Source organism: Sturnus vulgaris, chromosome 20 (genome assembly GCF_052056855.1).
Source record: "Sturnus vulgaris isolate bStuVul1 chromosome 20, bStuVul1.hap1, whole genome shotgun sequence".
Classification (NCBI taxonomy): domain Eukaryota; kingdom Metazoa; phylum Chordata; class Aves; order Passeriformes; family Sturnidae; genus Sturnus; species Sturnus vulgaris.
The window spans coordinates 2,964,173-2,983,116 of NC_142262.1; the positions used below are offsets into that span (position 1 = coordinate 2,964,173).

The 18,944-nt window shown below is 41.2% G+C and overlaps 1 protein-coding gene across 2 annotated transcripts in view; it reads left to right on the forward strand.

Annotated features, from left to right (window-relative positions):
• Nucleotides 1-18,944, forward strand: part of PRKCA (protein kinase C alpha) — a 139,245-nt gene that overhangs the window by 39,906 nt on the left and 80,395 nt on the right. For both annotated transcript variants that reach the window (XM_014882710.2, XM_088176411.1), the window contains exon 3: nt 18,772-18,854. In XM_014882710.2, coding sequence (XP_014738196.1) covers nt 18,772-18,854 — 83 coding nt within the window. The remainder of the gene's footprint in view (nt 1-18,771; nt 18,855-18,944) is intronic.

Here is an 18,944-nt window from a genome sequence, read left to right on the forward strand (position 1 = left end):
ACTTCTTCCCTGTTCTGCCCAAATAATGAAACAGCAAAGTCCTCGTGCTTTCTTTCAGCTTGGAGACCTAGGAGACTTTTGAAAAGTAGTTTTCAATTGCTGTTTCTGTTGGGCATTACACAGAGAAGGGATTGGAATAAGAGGTTAACATTATGACCTGCTGATTGCTTTTTATATAAAAGCCTTTGATTCAAACTGGAAATTCCACAGGGATAGAAGTACTCAGTAAGTGACCCACGATACACTGGGCACTGTACCTTTATTATCTTCGTGGTACAAATGATGTATTAATAGTTTAAATGATTAAAACAAAATTACATTAGCAGGAAGTAATCAGTGAAATGCATCCTTGCTTAAATCTGCTAAATCTACTAATACCTTTTTGGCTTTTAGTGCTGACTGATGCAGCAGTGTAAATTTGATGCAGCCTGCAGTCCAAAAGCCTCTTAGGTTCTTTTAATCTTAAAACCATGAAATGATGCAACTGCCCAGTGTGTTGCTTCATTTGAGGAACAGGCTCCTTGCTATAAATGAAGACCTATCACATGAACACAGATTTCCACTTGGAAATTCAAATTTGTAACAGTTAATCCAAAAATTGCATCACTAATGTCGGTTGTGGCAGGCTGCTCTTGGGGTTTACCCAGCCATACAAAGAAAAAAATACATTAATTCTCCTCTTGAAAAATAATAATAGCAGAAATTACACCAAAACCTCTAGCTCCATTTTATTTTCATCTTGGAATTTCTATGCAGAGCATGGTCAGACAGTACTGGTTTGTGAATTTGTAAATTTACAGTCAATTTGTAAATTTGAACACCTTTGAAAATTATTAAATTTCCACTACGTGAACTTGTTAAATATTGATAAAAAGGCAAATGTAAGTTAAAATTATTTTGTTCATGCTAACCCAGTATATTATATAAAATGGTATAAGTTTCATAGGTAACAGCCACTACCTTGTCTAGTAGCCAAGAGCCCTAAAATCTGAAGTTCTGAAACATTTAGATGGGCAGAGGCTTCCTGTGAGTCCTGTTAAGTCTGTGATAAGTGCTGCCCATAACTCAATCCCTGAGAACGTGGAATATCACCAATGTTCATTAAATTCACTGATCTCAGTTAGAAAACTTAATGGCAAAACTTACAACCAGGAAAAGTTAGAGTATATTTCCCCCATCAGATAGGAAAGAGGCAATTTAGACATCATTTGGTTCAATGAATGAGTCTAGACACACTAATAGCCACCAGGGAATTTGCATCTATTCTTGCAGCGTGCATAATATGGCCAAAAATTGGGCCAAAAAGTGAAAGGAATGAACTGAAGAGGCTGGAAGTCATTGTGCTCTATTTATGGGGCACTCTGGTCTGCCTGTCCTTGCACACAGCCAGGCCCTAAAGGAGCTCCCTGTGTTTGGAGCCAGGCTCCAAGGGATGTGATCAATGCCTGAGCCCTGGCTGGGTGGAAGGAGGGCAGCACTCAGGCTCCAGAACGGACATCAGGAGGTTTTTAATCTGAAAGCCCAGCACAGGATTTCTCAGTGAGGGTGGTGCTGATGCTCCAGTTTGGTCCCAGCAGCTCAGGGGATCTCCTGGCTCAGCAGCCTCAGCCAAGCAGCAGGGCTGGCTCCCAGCTCAGTGCAGACACAGATTAGCCTATTAATTTAAACCTTATTTTATTTTATCCAACCTATACCCTGAGATTATTCTGCTCACATTTAAGTGCCAACATTGTAAATATTACACTGAGAGATGTCTTGGATCCTTTTGTAGCCTGTTGAGAGAGGAGTGAGCTCTGCTCAGATGTGATTCATCTCATCCTAAAGAACTTTTTTTTAAGAGAATAGCATCCGTCTTTTCTAATACTTTTCTTTTTTACTTTTCCACATAATGCAAGCAGTTTACATCAGGACGAAGCACTGCTTGTAACAGACATGCCTGCTGCCCTCCATTGATTACAAAGCCATGAGCTCAAACAAACACAACCTCTGTTTAATGTCTAAAAGTGCATAGGGGTAAATCCCACTGATGCTCGTTTATAAACCTATAACCATCAGGAAACCCAAGACAGGTCCCCTCTGCTGTGACTTGCTGAATCACAGTGCTTAGCCAGGAAGGATAGCAGTTTTATTTACAAAGAAATGACAATGGTAAACAAGAGAGGAACCAAGTCGTGTGTTGCTCAGCAAAAGTGAAAACCTGGTTCTGTTTCGACTGTCCATTAGCTGAGCAGGGAGGAGAGCTCTGCTCCCGTGGTGTTTGGAGGAGCTGGGAGGGCATTAACACAAATTTATTAACACCAGTGTGAGCAAAGCCATCACACGGACAGAAATGCTTTTTCCTCTTAAAGCAAATCAAGCTTTATTGTGAATTCCTTGCTGACAGAACGATGAATGTGTAAGCATAGCTGGAAGTAGAATTGAAGTGCACAGAGAATGCTGAGAGGGGTCATTCACTGAGAAGCCTGAAAGTCTCCTGAGGATGCTGAGGCTTTAATAATTCCTGAATCAAATTGAGTAACTACCCTGAAGTAGGAATAATTTTCCCCATGAAAGAGACCGTGTGGGGCTTCATTTTTGTCCTTTTTGCCATAGGCTATTTTTAAAACCCTTTAACCAAGTCTTACATGTAAGATCTTGAAATGAAGATGCCAACAGAAAGCGTGGCAGGCCAATTTGTATTGTACAAAAGCTCCTGAAAACAAGCTAAAATCTGCATCTCTGTAAATCAGAACAGTGTGTGCCAGCTGCTGTCAAAACAACACAAGTATAATAGAAGTTTGACAGGTTTTGGTTGCATCTTACTCCAAAAAAACTGTGCTAGTTAATGCATAACAAACTGTTACAAAGTTAAACTCTTACTTATGTTATTTCTTTTTGTTTCTATTTGTTTTACATCAAATGGTAATTTACAAGTGCTGTGAAGTGTAAAGAGTCAGTATTTTGAGCCACATTGGTTTTTTTGAAGATGTAGGTCTGGTTCTTTTCATTTTCTTTTAGTAATGGGTCTAGTGAACTCACAGGACCCCCCCTTTGTCACTAATCCACATCAGCCTTTTTTCCCCTCTCTGTAAGGTTTGGTGATTCACTGACTATTGGAAGGGAGCAGAACCCAGCTGGCAGTGGCTTGTGGCAGGAGACCACTTGCTAATCAATATCCTGCCATATTCCTTATACTCAGCCTGTGTTTATTAATTCTGTTAACAGCAGCACAAAACGGAAAAGAAAAAAAAAAAGAACTTCCTGATGCAGCTTTGACAGCAGAGGTGAAAGGTCTTATTTTTTGATAGGATTTGGGGAATAGGAACTTTTTTATGAAGCATTTTCATGCAGAGGGCAACCCTGAAGGCCCTCCAGTGCTTCTTCCCATCTGAACTGAAATAAAACTGTTGAGTATGTGCCAGGTTTAGACTCAGATTCGGCATTAGGAGGAAACTCTGGCAGGGTGGGCAGGCCCTGGCACAGGGTGCCCAGAGCAGCTGTGGCTGCCCCTGGATCCCTGGCAGTGTCCCAGGCCAGGTTGGACATTGGGGCTTGGAGCACCCTGGGACAGTGGAAATGTCCCTGCCCATGGCAGGGGGTGGGATGAGATGATTTTTAAGATCCCACCCAACCCAAACCTTTCAGTGATTCTTTGATTCCGTGTTCTGTGGAAAGGCTTTCCTTACTGTACTAAACATCAGGTACATGTGTTGGGATGAAGCTTTGTTTCATGCAACCTGTACAAGAACTTGACATCTCTTATAAACATCTTGCCAGTAAAATAGGGGGGTTTTTTTTCTCTTTTTTTTTTATCCTATTCATGACAGCAAAAATGAAATTAATAGCAGAGCTAAAGGAGAGCTGAATAATAGATTCAGCCGGAATTTCTTAGTCATGTAAAATGTTCTTATTAGATTAAAGTATTAAAAAAAAATCCCAAAAAGCTGAGAGATTTGCATATTCCTTTAATGAGTTATTTTGAGCTTCCATTGAGGCAGATACACTTTCAGCAGATTGACTTAAATGCCAGTTGGGTAATAGAGCAAGAAGAAAAACCATAATCTTTTTCTACGGAGCAGAGAGTCATTTAAAGCTGAAATATGACTAATTACCACAACTGAACTTGTGATACCCCTTGCACTTGTTAATAGACTTACTGTGTTAATGTCTCTGTGAATGGATGTAAAACCCAAACAAAGAGGAAAAGCTCTTCTTGTGTTTGTTTTAACGACATGAATACAATCTTTTGTTGTCCCTCACAAACAAAAAAAATAAATACATAAAATGCCAGTTTGCACCGCACAGCAGTAGTTTAAAAGAAAAGTTTCTAATTTTTGTGGCTTTTTTTGCAAAAGCTGAACATAACTGAAATAGTTTTTATTGTTTAAAAATCTTGGTTTAGCAGAAATGGGAATCAGGTTCCGTTATGCAGCAGGGAAATGAACCATGAATTTCTGATTACAGCAATACCTGGCATTACTATTATTAGTTGTAGTGTCAGCTGTTGCTTAGCAGAGTATGTCCAAGAAGATAGTGTAAAAAAACCCTTTTAATTTTGTAGTTGAACCTTAAGGAAGTGCAGAGAAGGAAGCAAATCTGAAGGCATGGAAAGGAACTGAGCTCCATCCTCAGCAGGGTCGGTGTGAGTTGTGAGCGCCACACGTTTCAAAAATAATAGAACACATTCTTTCTGTTCATTGTGTTGTGTTACTCATCTTCAATTTGTTCCTAATTCTGAGTCACTTTCATAAATCTGTTTATAACGAGTTTTAGCCAGTCGGTGAGTTTCAGAACAAATGCATCCATTGGGTTTCCAGCTGTAGAAATCCTCACCAACTGCATCCACTGTAACTCAGGCAGCCTAGAATTTAACAATCAATTAATTAATACAAAGTCCATCCTTTGGCTCTAGAGCTAGATAATGTTGAAATAAAGGGCAAGCAGATGGCTGGGAAAATGGGGCAAAACCCCAGAGAGGAATTTTCCTTTGTGATTTCTGCCAGGAAGGTGCTGAGCCTTTGCTGAAGGCTCTGCTGTCCTTCCACACCCCAGGTCCGGAGTGGATGAAGCCTGGCCCTGTCCTGGAGCTGCAGTTCAGGCACTTCCCTGGCTCATTTCCTGCTCACCAATCCTTTCCTGGGCAAGAACTTGGAATATTTTGCTGCATCAGCATAAAGGCAGTGCTGATGTGCCCAGGAGGGAATGTTTGGATGAGAAAATTCCTTTGTGCCCGCTCATGCAGGAGTGTCTGCAAAAAGAAGGGTCTGGTCCGGGGCAGGAATGAGCAGCTGGAAATGTTTCCTTTGTTTTGTGCCCTGTGAAGCAGCGGTGGAACCACAGCCTAAGCTTTCTTCTGCAGGGTTGAGGTTGTTCTCAGCTCGTTTTGAGCTTGTTTTCTGCCCATCAAGCACAGTCAGTCTGTGCCACAGGAGAATTCTTGCTGCACTGCAGCTGTGGGCTTTGGGGGTTGTAGCTTTGCCCTCCAGTTTGAAGGGATGTTTTCACCCACCCTGGTGAACAAACTGATTCTCTAAAGAAGCTTTCTATGGAAAGAGTCTGGCTGGAGTCTTTTGTGACCTCTCACATTCTCTCTCTCTCTCTCTCCTGGCCATTTGCCTAAGACACTTCAGTCCTTTTTGAAGCCCCATTCTCCACTGATTTTAGGAATGACATGTGCAAATTAATCGTGACAGCTTTAAAGCAAAGTTCCAGCTACACTTAAAATCCACGGTGCAATCCAGGTATTAATGGAAATTTGATCTCTTCTCTAGTAGTTGGTTGATGTGTGACACTATTCTGTGTGTGGGATACACTTGTCCAAACTTTGGAGCCTGAAATTATTTCTACATTTATTATTCCCTTTCAGCATAATTCATGCAGAATTCATCTGTTTGCATGCCACTTGGAGCCTCCTGGAATTTGTTATTTTCCATCTGCATCTCTAACACTGTCACATTGTTTATGGAGAGAACATGCAGTTTTCTATAAATCACTTGCTTTCATACAGTTTCACTGCATTATTTTACTCAATTTGTGAAGGATTTAAGCACCCTGCAGTGTGCAGCATTACAAGGCATAAAGTGATTGAAAATAAAAACTATTTTTGGCTGAAATAATGGAATATTCACCATCAGAAATATGAAACAGCATTTAAGTGTGGGTGAGATGTAATGAATGAGCTGCATTATATAAAAGGGTATTACTCAGGCTATTAATTATAAGGACTTAAATTCAAATCTTGCAAGGAGAAAAAGTGGCTTTTTTATCTTGCTCCAAACTAGCTGTGGAATGATCCTTGTTTCCAAACTTGAGGTCTAAGGAGAAACATTGCCAAGCAGAGGCACTGTTCTGTTAGACGTTGGACATTCAACACTGAATTAATTGAATTCAACATTTAACATCGAATCCTGTGATTTGGGAAGCAAGAGGTGTGAAAACATAGATAGGAGCTCTGAGGAAACTGCTGAAGTGGGATGACTTGGCCCAGGCTCCCTGGATCATGTATCCTGTGCAATAAACCTGGAGGTTTTCACAGAATCACTCCAACCCATGCCCTGACACCTCAACTAACCCATGGCACCAAGTGCCACATCCAGGCTTTTTTTAAACACATCCAGGGATGGTGACTCCACCACCTCCCCAGGCAGACAATTCCAGTACTTGATCACTCTTTCCATGAAAAACTCTTTCCTAATATCCAACCTTTATTTCCCTTGGTGCAGATTGAGGCTGTGTCCTCTCGTTCTGTCAGTGCTGCCTGGATAAAGAGACCAACCCCAGCTGAGCACAGGCACCTTTCAGGGAGCTGTAGAGAGTGACAAGGTCACCCCGAGTCTCCTTTTCTCCAGGCAGAACAACCCCAGCTCCCCCAGCCGTTCCTCACAGGGTTTGTGTTCCCAGCCCCTCCCCAGCCTCGTTGCCTCCTCTGGATGTGCTCAGGTGTCTCAATGTCCTTCCTAAACCGAGGGACAGAGCTGGACACAGCACTCAAGGTGTGCCCTCACCAGTGCCAGGTACAGGGGAGGAATCACTGTCCTGCTCCTGCTGGCCACACCATTGCTGATCCAGGCCAGGGGCCATTGGCCTTGGCCACCAGGGCACACTGCTGGCTCATGTCCAGCCAGATGTTGACCACTACCCCCCGGTCCCTTTCTGCCTGGCTTCGTCCTTCTTTCAGTTTTCTTCTTTTCCTATTGTCACTGCCTGGCTTTAGAGCCCAGCAAAGAAACCTTGTTCCCCTGAAGTGCTGGAATTTTGGTCTCTGTGTCGTTTCTCAGTGGGCTCCTGGGAGCCATTCACCAGTGCTGCTTACATGTCATTTGCCACGATTATTTGTATTTTCTTGCATTTCTGGTGGGCACAGAGGGGTTTGGCCATGTGGCACCTGGCTGGCAGCAGCCCCTGCAGGGCTGTGCCCGTGTGCTCTGTGTCACTGACTAACTGCTCCCACATGTCACCTGGGGGCTGCCTGCCAGAACAAGTGCCTGGCTTCTGTTGGATGGGTTTGTTTTTTTTTTCCTTCTTTCCCCTGACTCACTGAAGTCTAGCAGAGTGCTGCAGTTAAGCAGAGAGTCCAGTGATACATTTCTGACATGTCTTTAATTCTTCCTGAAAAAAAAATAAAATAGGCACCTTTTAACTTATGCTCAGACCTAGTGAGATGATTTATTTATATGACACCTCTAGCAATGACTTACCACTTAAAATGGGTACATCCACTAGTACTTTTATTAGTCCTGGAATAATATGACATTTTGACACCCACAAGTGTATTATGGAGACTTTATTAAGCTGTAGTTTCTAATTATGTTAAATGCATATTGTCAAAAAAAAATGGATTGCTTTGTTGCATTGTGAGTAGGAAGGGGGACAGCTAGTTAGGGGAAATAGTTATTATTCAGGTCAGACAAACTTTAGAGTCCAAAATCATGTGGTTTCAGTGGTTTTTTTTTTATTAATAAGAAAGTTCTTGTATTTTTAAACTCCCATGAAAAATAGAAGGATTTCTTATTTTATGTGTTAGTAGTTGATGCTTCTAAAAACTGCCAACCTGGAGCTCAAACTTTGGCTCTTGTTTTCCTTAACAAGTTATAGATTTGATCTTCAATCACAGACTGCTTTAATTGTTTTCAGTTGCCTTTATGCCTTTATGACCTGACTTCTAAAGTGGCAATGCCATGCAGTAAAGCCTTGAAGAAAACCACTCTGCAAAGACAGTAATGACAGAAATTGATTTGCTTCACTTTTGCTCTGTAGACCCTTAATGCATGTTCTGTGGTGAGTGGGAATGAGTTGAAATCTCATCTTTCTTGTTATTTTTTTTTATTTTGGTTTGAGTCATGGCTTACTGAATTCCAGGCCCTTACTGCTGCTTGAAAATTCTTGGCCTGTTGGAAGCAATATTCTCGGATGAATGTCAGCTAATTTGTCACTGACATTCGTGCCTTGTTTTTCATTTGTTGCTAATATATTGCTTTTAGTAAATACATGGGAGAGGGAGTAGTGTTTACCTTTCCATATCATGAGAATACTACTCAGTCTATGTGACAGAAACTAAGAAATGCTGTTTATATTGCTGCTTCAGTGAGCCAGGAAGGACTGCACAAATATGTCATGAGCATGCAGTGGAAAATGCTCTTACACAATTTTCACAGTCAGGGTTTTATATGACTTAGTAACAAGAATAACCGTGATTATTTCTGAGAATTAAGAGCTCAAACATAGACTAAATTTTGGGGATTTGGAGATAATGACCACGTTCTATGAGTGTTGTCTCTGCTTAAAAATGCTTTGAAATCTTCCTCAGCCACGTGGACAAAGTGAGGAAATCTTCTCAGTTCGTTGACCTAATCCTGCCAGAAGGATTGAGTTTCAGCATTGATACAGGTTTTTATCACAGGGATACTTTCCCTGGTATAAATCTCAGCTACTCTGGTGGTCCTGCAGTTCTATTTTTGTGCTGTGTGAGCTTCATGTGCTGGGTATTGAGCTAACTTGGGGAACTGCTCCGGCTAAAACCTAACACTGCCAAAAAAAAAAAAAAAATTGGTCTGCATAAGTGTTTGGCCATAGAAACAAGCAGGCAGGGCAGTGGTTCTGACAGCAGTGTGCTCTGTGTCAGAGTGAAGTGGTCACTTGGCCCTGGCTGAGGCAATGCTGGCTGTGTCAGCTCTGTGTGCTGGGGATGTGCTGCCCCAGGAGTGCCCAGCTGAGCCCTGCAGCTCTGCAGGCACAGCTGCTGCTGCCTTCACAGGCTCCTGGGCCAAATGTTCTTCATTCCTGCTCCAAATGTGCCTTTAAAAGTCACAGGGAGTGTGAGTGACACTGGGAGAGCGGCGATGGCTTCAAACCGATGGAGGATTTAGAGCAGAAATGAGGAAAAATGAGGGTGGGGAGGTCCTGGCACAGGTGCCCAGAGCAGCTGTGGCTGCCTCTGGATCCCTGGCAGTGCCCAAGGCCAGGCTGGATGGGGCTGGGAGCACTGGGACAGTGGAAGGTGTCCCTGCCATGGCATGGGTAGGACAAAATGATTTTAAAGTCCCTTCCAACCCGAAGCAGTTTATGGCTCTGTGATTCCACCTGGTGAAAAATTCCACTGACTGTTGCCATAGGCTTTTCTTGCTGGAAACCTCCCATCTCAGCTCCTTCTTTGTTTTGAATTTTTCTTTTTATTAAATGGTTTATGGCAAATATAAATAATTAGTTCATAATTAAATGACAGGTTTCCATGGTTTCATATTTTGTTATTTATGTACTGCCAACCTCTGAGCCCACAGGTACTTGTTGTAAATATCACTTTTGCTATTGGAATGAATTACTGTAACTTATGTCCTTTAGTCAACTGTGTAATTTTGATAACTACCAAACCTACAAAATTAATCTGTTTGTTATGAGTAAATAATATATCCACCAAACATACTGTGGAAAAGAAATCTGAGGGTGAATATTCTTAATTCTTTAATTGGTTTCCCAATGTATATGTTGTCTTGTGTGTGGTCTTAAATTGGCAACAAATTTCTAACTGTAATTAGTTTAATGTGGAGTTTACATTTTCGTGTATGTTGTTTTTCTTCCTGAGAAATTGCAGTTTCTTTGAGATGAAATGTTTGCTGTGACTGATGAGAGCAGGAAAGTGATATTGAAGTTTCTAGCAGATGACCCTTTAATAAGATGTATGTAATTGGATAAGACTTGCAACAAATATTGGGCATCTGTTGAATAACATGGAAATAATGAAGAGAAACAGGAACTGGAAAAATCTTTAATTAACAAAACCTCTTCAATTTCTTGATGTAATACTACTGCTGAAAGAGAATTGGTGGGTAGGAGTAAAAATACTAGCCTGAATTCTTTGAGCAAAATGTCTAAAGGAATTATTGGCTGATTTTATTAGTAACCAGGAATTATCAATTGGTTTTATTAGTAACCCTTATGTGCAAAAGGAGCTGAACTTGATCTTTTTCCTCCATAGCCTTTGAAAATTTCAGCCTTTCAAACCTTTCTGTTTTAAAATGCTTTTCTCTATTCGAGACAAACTTTTGGTAGGTTTAGAGAATAATTACTGGCAAAACAAACCAGAATAATGTGTGTGTGTCGTTGGGATGGGATGGGATGGGATGGGATGGGATGGGATGGGATGGGATGGGATGGGATGGGATGGGATGGGATGGGATGGGATGGGATGGGATGGAATGGAGTGGGATGTGTGGAGGCCTCAGGGCAGGGATGGCAGGAGGCTGCTGGCTCTCTGTGAGGTTGTAGTCATCCAAAAACCTGGAGAGGAGAGGAGGTGAGAGGCTCATTACCATGGAGCAAAGCGAGTTGCTGCTGTGTGACATCTTCTGGCATCATCCCCTCCCCTCCTTTGCACCTTCCAGAGGATCACTTCACATCTGAAGTCATCTGGAGATCATCTGTCACCTTGAAGCCTCTCAATCTTCTCGTATAAATTCCCAGTCAGGGTTGTGTCCTGACAGGTATTGCAGAAAGTTCATTTCTTGTGGTTCAGTGCTTAGGGGATGGCTCTGTTCATATTTCAAACAGCTTGTTCAGTGTCACCCTGGCCACACTTCTTGCCATCCTGAAGAAAAATAAACATTATTTGACAATAATGGAATTAGTGCGTGGCTTGTGTTTGCTGGCAAGGCAGGTTCATTAATTTTGTTAGCATGTTACAGGGTTTCTCAAACACAACTGAAAGCCTAAATTCAAAATAATCCCAAAATACTTTTTGGCATTTAGCTCTGGCATTTCACTTATTGTATTGGTGTCCTTAAAAATCTTACTTGCAGGAAATGTTTTGGTTTACAGCTCGGTATCATTAAATTGTGAAGTAAGATGCTGGGAGAGACAAGCTGTAAGGTTGCTACTAAAGAATTCATGGTGAAACCTCACAGCTGTAGGAGCTTTCCTTATCCCATCAGTTCTCCATGCTTGGAGCTGCGAGGGGCTTCAGCCATTCCTTCCCTTGACCGTGGGGATGAGTTCATGTGAGATGAAAGGTTAAGAGGCCACAGAAATGTTTCACAAGGTCGTGTTTGCTCCTTGCCCCGAGTGAACAGAGCTGTTTTCAGCTCTGGGCAGCTCCTGGGGCCAGGCTCTGCCCAGCTCTCCTGGCCTTGGAGGGGAAGGCAGAGCTGGGAGTTCTGTAAATTCTGTTCTGGCTGCTCTTGTAAGAGCAAAGCACTTGCACTTGGTTCTGGAGATGAATTGCTCACTGAGCACCTCGTTTTTCATGCTGCACAATGTGACTGTGGGAGATTCTCTTGTATTAGAGGCTGCCACCGTGATTTTCCAAAAGCTCTTTGCTTGGTGTCTGGAATTCCAGCTGTTTTACAGAACAAAATGCAACCCAGCACTGCATTCTGGAGAGTTGGCTTCATCTCATATCCTATCGTTTTATACAGCCTGAAAATACATTTTGTGCTGGGTGGTGCCTCAGACTGAAGGAGCTGCTCTGTTTAAGACATCCCATTTCTGCAATTGGGGTCAGTGCTGAAATAGCTGAAAAATCTGAAGACCTACTGCTCAGCGTTCCCAGGAAGCAGCTCTGGGCTCTCTATTGTGTTTGCTCTTTAATTGGAAGAGCTGTGCTGTTCTCACTGCTGTGCCTGTGCTCAGCTCCAGAGCAGATGAGAGCAGCACCCAGAGGGGCTTTGTGGCTGCAGAAAACACTTCAACAGCAGCAGCTGCTTCAACTGAAGTGAATTCAAACTGCAGAAGGGAGAGAAAAAGTCTGTGATTGTGGGTCACCTTTTTTGTTGGTAGAAGTTCTCAAAATAGCTGTTTCAGCACCGGTTTTGATAGATGGTTTCTGGGTTATTATTCATTTATAAAATGGGACACCTCAAAGGAGGGAGATTAATGGTCTTGTGAAATTTTAGCAAGGGCTTTACATAGAAACTATACTTTCTGTCTCAGAAAGTATATCATTAACAAGTAGATTGAAACAGTGCTGAATATTTCATATTGCATTAAATCCTCTAATATTTTGAAACTCTTCCTCAGTTTTGCAAATACTGTGCTGCAGTTTTAGTAGAATAAACTATATCATGTACCTTCTTTTTCCTGTAATGGAAGGCAGAAATGACAAATCTGGTATAATATGTATCTGAATATAGTATTCAGACAGATCCGAATATATTATGTGAGGTATTTTACTAAATCCAAACTGTTTCAAAAACGTGTTATGTATAAATTTCTAATTTAAAATGTGCAGGTATATATTTATAATTTTATCCCACAGTACTGCCAGGTCTGCCAAAGTTGTTTGGGTAAATGTAAATGCATATGCATTCCTTGCCAGGCACACAGCCTGTATTTGCACACTGTTGTGGAGCTTGCAAAGCCAGCTTACCACAGACATCCATCTGTTTTCTACTTACTGTAAAGGAGTTAATGACCTGAGTAGTTAAGACTGTCCAGACAATCTGTATAATCCTTTCACACAAATAAGATATTGGGTGCAGTTAACTATTACTTTCTCTCAAATTAGAAAGAAAAAAAATTAAAAAATTAAAGAGCAGAGTTTACAGTGGTCTTATTTCTGTCCTCCACCTGAGTTCTTTTTAGTCTAATTGAACTTGACCAGACGGAAAATCTGCAGCAAGGTCAGAGGTATGAACCTGAGATTAGGCAGAGCAGTTATTATCAGGTAGACATGGAGCTTTAGAAATAGGAATCAGCCCTAATTTATCAATATTAATTTCATGTATGTCTATACCTTGCCCACCTCAGTTGGTTTTTAAGAAGGTAGCTCGAGTTTAGCAGAAACCACAATGAAAATGGAGGTAACCCATGAGCTAGGAAATGTGTAGCACTGCACAGATTAGTGCTGTGAAGGTGCTGTGTGACCTTGTGGGCTCACAAAAGAGCTTTAAGAAGCTTAGCAGCTGGTTAAGGTGATGGGCAGAGAGGTTGTTTTTCTTATTCACTATCTTAGCTTGGAACAGACTGTGCCTCACTGGGCTTCAGGCTGGTTTAGTCAGAAAGGAGTGGGAAATGCCAAGTGGAAAGATTGTATAAAGCAGTTTAAGTGTTAGCCTGGCTACTCTCCTGAGACAGCACTTCCTTCTAGATGGGGTGAAACACTGGCACAAAAAGCAAGCTGGTGTATTATAAATGATGTATGTTGGAAAAGTTAGGGTAATTTAGTTTTTCAAATTCATAGTGGACTCAGTAAGTCAGTAGCAGTCAAAGGTAGGGCTGCTTGTGACTTGTGTTTGCTTTATAATCTACAGCCTTGTTTATATTTAATGTAAAAGGGATTTTCATTTTATTTTTACAAGTTATAATATGTTCAGAAGAGGAGAAAGACAAATATTGCTTACATCCTATATCTTAATTGCTACTCTTCTTGTTTATCTATTCCTAGTAAACTTATTTAAACAGTACTTACTTAAACAACAAATGTAGTTGGTATTTAATTGATTTGTCTATTTTGAAGCACTACCCTATTTCTGTTTATTGTAATTGCTGTATTTACTCTTAGGGTGATCTAACATGTGCCATGTGCCACATTCATTCGTTCATTCATTCACTGCTTGGTGTTGTGCAGAAAACACGGGGCAGCCCCTGGTGTGGGCCCTGGGGGAATTCTGTGGCCTCAGTGAGAATGCAGAGCGTGTGAAACAGCAACATAGCAATGACCCCCTGCTCCAAACTCCTGCAGAGACTCTGAAGTGCTCCAGAACTCTGAGAGTAACCCAGAGAGGGTTTTGTTCTTGCTGAACTTCTCTGGTCACTCCTTAGTCCAGTTCAGGATCAATTCTTATTTAAAAGCCCCAAAGCAGGAACCCCACAACAAATATTGAGTGTGCACAGAGTTATTTCCCTCTTGCTGCCCAATGACCTCCAATGCTGCTTCCTTTGGAAGAATCAGTGCTTGAAACCTGGAAACAAATTAATTGTGCCTGTTGTTGTGGGGCACCCAGTAATGGCATGACAGTGGAGCCACAGCTTTGGGTTGGTTTAGATAGGAAAATACATGATTTCTACACTGGTTAAAATGTTACCCATTCATCATTTGACTTGGGACAGTAGTCTTGACTATTGGTCAGTGGGCATGGTGGTATTTGTTCCAAGGTTGGACTTGATTTTTAGTGCTCTTTTCCAACTTTAATAATTGTATGATGACAAAAATGAGTCAAAGATGTCTTGAAAAAGCCTCACTGGTATCTCTGTAGATGGTAACTGGCAGTTTAGTTGGACTCTGGCAAATACATTCTCTCTACCCTTTAGGTTTGCAGCTAAATTTGTTTTACTGAATAAATAAATACTGTGGTGTAGTAGAGCTATTAATATCTAATGGAAAGGCTCACCTACTCTGTTCTTTTTCTTCCAAAAGTGGGAGTTTACAAGTGATCTAAAAAAAATAAATCTCTTGACCTTTTCCAATAGCTCTCGATTGTAAAGCACGTGACTTTTGTCTTGATATTTTTTACCCCTTGTTCTTTGGAATGCTTGTGGTTGTGGAGCTCTTCAGACATATGGCTGAGTGATGTGTGGGCTCAGCAATGGCTTTTCTTCTTTGTAGATCATCTAATAGAGAAGATTGCTTCTATTTCTGTTATTTATGATTGCAGTACTTCACTTTGGTCTCATCCATCTGTGTCATGTATGAAAGCCATTAGGAGCAGGATTTTTTAGCAGATAACTCTCACCCGACCATATATCACAACAATCTTTTCACTCCACATAATTTGGAATAAAGCTGGAATTTTACAGTGGAGCTTTGTAACTCCCAAGTGATGACAATGTATATATTATTAATAACAATATGTTCCTCTCAGTGCTGTGCCTGGACAGAACAGTGGTGGGTAGAATGAATTGCCCTCCATTATGTGCCATAAATCCCACAAGCTGTGTCGAGCATCTTCATCTTGTTTGCCCTGAGAATGCACTGAATGTTCCTTCCCAGGTTCTTCCCTGTTTTTGTGCTGCCCAGTTGGCATTTTCTGCTCTCTGGGAGGACAGGGAGCAGCCTGGGAGATGCCACATGCCAGCAGAGAGCCAGCATAGTCTGGTTTTGCAGCACAAGGCCAGTTTTGTTCTCTGCATCCCTCCCTGCTCCCCTGCCTGGGCTGCAGGGAGCCCTTGGCTCCAGCAAGTCCAGAGCTGGGGAGCATGGAAGCTCACAGCCAGATTCTATATATACACCACCGATCAAAATCACCCTGTCAAAACATGAAAATACCTCAATAATTTTCTTTTTAATTTTAGCTGTCAGCCTCGAGATGTCACTTTGCTCTCGAGCTACTCTGCATAATGTGTGCCAGCTCACTTCAGCTCCTGGTAAAGTGTAAAGGAACAAATTTCCTGGCAGCCTCTGCAAAGCAGAGCAATACAACTTTCATTACATGAAGGTGGTGAACATAATGTGACTTCTTAACAGCTGCAGTAAGTGATGTGAAGCTCTTAACATCTTTTCAAAACAAGTAACAAGTGAGAGGTTATTTTTCATCTCTATTCCTAAAAAAAAAACAAAACCCAACAAACCATGTTATTTTAAGCAGATGACACTTTGCTTGCACTTAGCTGAACTAAGTAAATTTTTACATGACTTCTCCATATCTGTGTTCTGTGAAATAAAGAAAACACTAAAAACAAATGCTAAAATACACTCCAATGTATGGATTTCAACATGAAAATTTGATGTTAAATTGCATGAACAGAAATGGTGGCTGTCAGATGGATTTCAGTTGACACTTGTTCTTTTCCCTTTGGATTTATGATTCCATGAGAGTTGCTTGTTGCATTGTTTATTTCTGTGTCAAACTATTTGGTTCTCTTTTGACTGTTCTCAAAAGGTGAGACAGATCTCATGCTTTTGGATCACCTGTTAAGGAACCAAGCTCTTTGGAGATAAGTCACCCATTCCAAAAGGGAAATAAAGAAAGAAGAATAAGGCTGTTCATGTTGAGTTGCCCACATCAGGCAATCTGATATTAGGCTGGACACAAATTCAGTTTTGAGAGTTCAGTAACCAAGATTGTCAATCAAAGCTTTAGCATGCAGCTTTGAGGTGTAGCCCCGAGTGGAAAAGGACAAATCCTCTGTGGTTTGCTTACTCTGGCAGCTGAAATGTCCTTTCCATTGCAGTTTGATGAGCATCATTTCCAGGGAAGTTCACAGCTAAAGTTCACAGGCTGGAGCAAACAGTGGCAGTCCTCTTCCCACGTCTTTATCTCGATGCTTAAATCATTTTAAAAACAAGGTCGACATTGTCTCTGGTTGAATGAATTCCTTCACAAGCTCTGGGAGGCTGTCAGCTCACAGATAGGACGTGATTGTGGTGGTTGAGAAATTCTGCCCAAAATAGATGCCCAGATAGGCAGTTTTCCTTACACACAGTGCTGAATAAAGGCAGAGCTGGAGCAGCCACTCCAAGATCCTAATTGGAATGGCAGGCATTGGTCAAGCAGCTCCATTCTACAAATTTCCAGATATTCCCATAATATTTCTCAGCTCTTTTGCATTATCACATTATATTTTGCAACTTTTACAAAAGTAATTAGTTAACTTCTTTATTTTCTGAAGGATATACCAAGATTCTAATTTTTTTAATTTTTTTTGCATGTGGTTTATTCCTGAAAACACAAATCAGTCTATTGTTCTTGAGACTGGAAGATATAGAACCAAAAATATAATCTGAAAGTAAAATACGATTCAGCTGCAAGTAATATTAATGGTAATTGCCACTTAGTGATCTTTCAGTTGGTAGAAAACAAACCATCAAAATGATAATTGCAGGATACACTGGGATTTAGGTTGATTAACAAACGAGACAACCAAGTGGGCAGCAGCCACTGAGCCAGAGCTCTGGCTCAAGTGGAGTGGGCAGAGCTAATCTGGAATCAGTGGAGCAAAACCCACTTTATTCCCTTTGCCCAAAGAATCAACATATGCCACGTCAGAAATAGAACAGCTGGAAATCATTTCTACATGGGATACTGATGAAAAATAGGTGGGAGAGAGAGAAGTGTGATTAGACTTCTTTAAAGGCAGACTTTGGGGTGGGAATGAGGCCAGCCTGGCATTAATGGGATCAGGGCTGTGTCTGCAGTGACCTGCAGGTGCTCCTGGTCACAGCTCTCTTCACTATTTATTTATGAAATAAATTCATGCGTGTTTTAGATGGGAAAGAGAAGTGTTCAAGTTGCCTCATGCAATCAGCTCTTTAGAACAATTTAGGTAATTTAATACGTTTTCCCCTGAAATTGAGGAAATTCGATGTTTGCAGTTGTTAAGCAATTCAAATCTATTTTATTCGTGAGAGTTGGGAAATAGTTTGGTTTTATGTGTTGGAAATGCAAAATTTCAAGCATACAGAGAATGCGTTACCTGTAAACAAACTGTGAATTACTTTAAAATCGTTTCATTACAGTCTCCTGACTCACTGCTTGATGGCACGGAGTTTATTACAAGGCTTTTTCAATTCCAGATCTTGATTATCTGTTGCATTGAAATGTGGACCAATTTCAAAATAACTAAGTTTAATATTATGAGAGAGCCCGTAGTGGGGCTGAAAAGATGGAATACTGACTCTTAAAGTAAACACCCTCAAGCAAATTGTTCTTTTGATGTGGTTTGGAGGGACCTGTGTGTTCCATGCTGTGTGACAACCTGTGGCCTCGATCCCATGGCAGCAGCTTTTTTATCTCAGAAAGAAAAAGTTCTTTCAGATCATTCATAAATTTTAAATGGGATTCACATTGCAATCAGGAGCTAATTTTCTTTTCCCATTATCTCCTGCCATTCTGGGCTATGAGAACACTTAGTTCTCTACAGCAGCCTCACTCAGAGACAGCTCTGGTCCCTCACAGAAGTAATTAACTGGGAAAGACTTTGGATTTTTGTAGAGACCTCCCCCAGGCTGCAGGGGAACAAATCCCACACCCAAGGATGGGTTTCATTGCAGCTTCACATTCCTCACTGCTGCCTGCTGGATGCACACTGACAGTTCCTGTGACAGAGCAGGATTTAGATTCAGGAAATGGGGCTTTGTAGAAATGCTCATCCCACACTGTATTTGAACACTGTGGGTTGTCTTCAGCATTAAAGATTTATCATTGTGTAGAGTCTCTTGGTTTTTAAACGTGAGTGCTTATCTCCTCTTTAATCACAGTGTTTGTGTGAGGTCTTGTGTCTTCATTTCACATGGGGCTCTGCTTTCTTTCATTGACTTACGGGTGAAATATTAAAGTTTTATTTTTATATTTGTTGCAAGATAAAAAAAAAAACAAACAAGAGAACACCAACCATCCTAACAGTTGTTTCCCCTTTTTTTGCCAGTTTGCTGTTTCGTGGTTCACAAGAGGTGCCATGAGTTCGTTACCTTCTCCTGTCCTGGGGCTGACAAGGGACCCGACACTGATGTGAGTACACTGACATTTCAGACACTGCTTCTTACAGATTTATGTTGTTACACCCACGAGAGTGGATTACAAACAGGATCAATGGGTTCT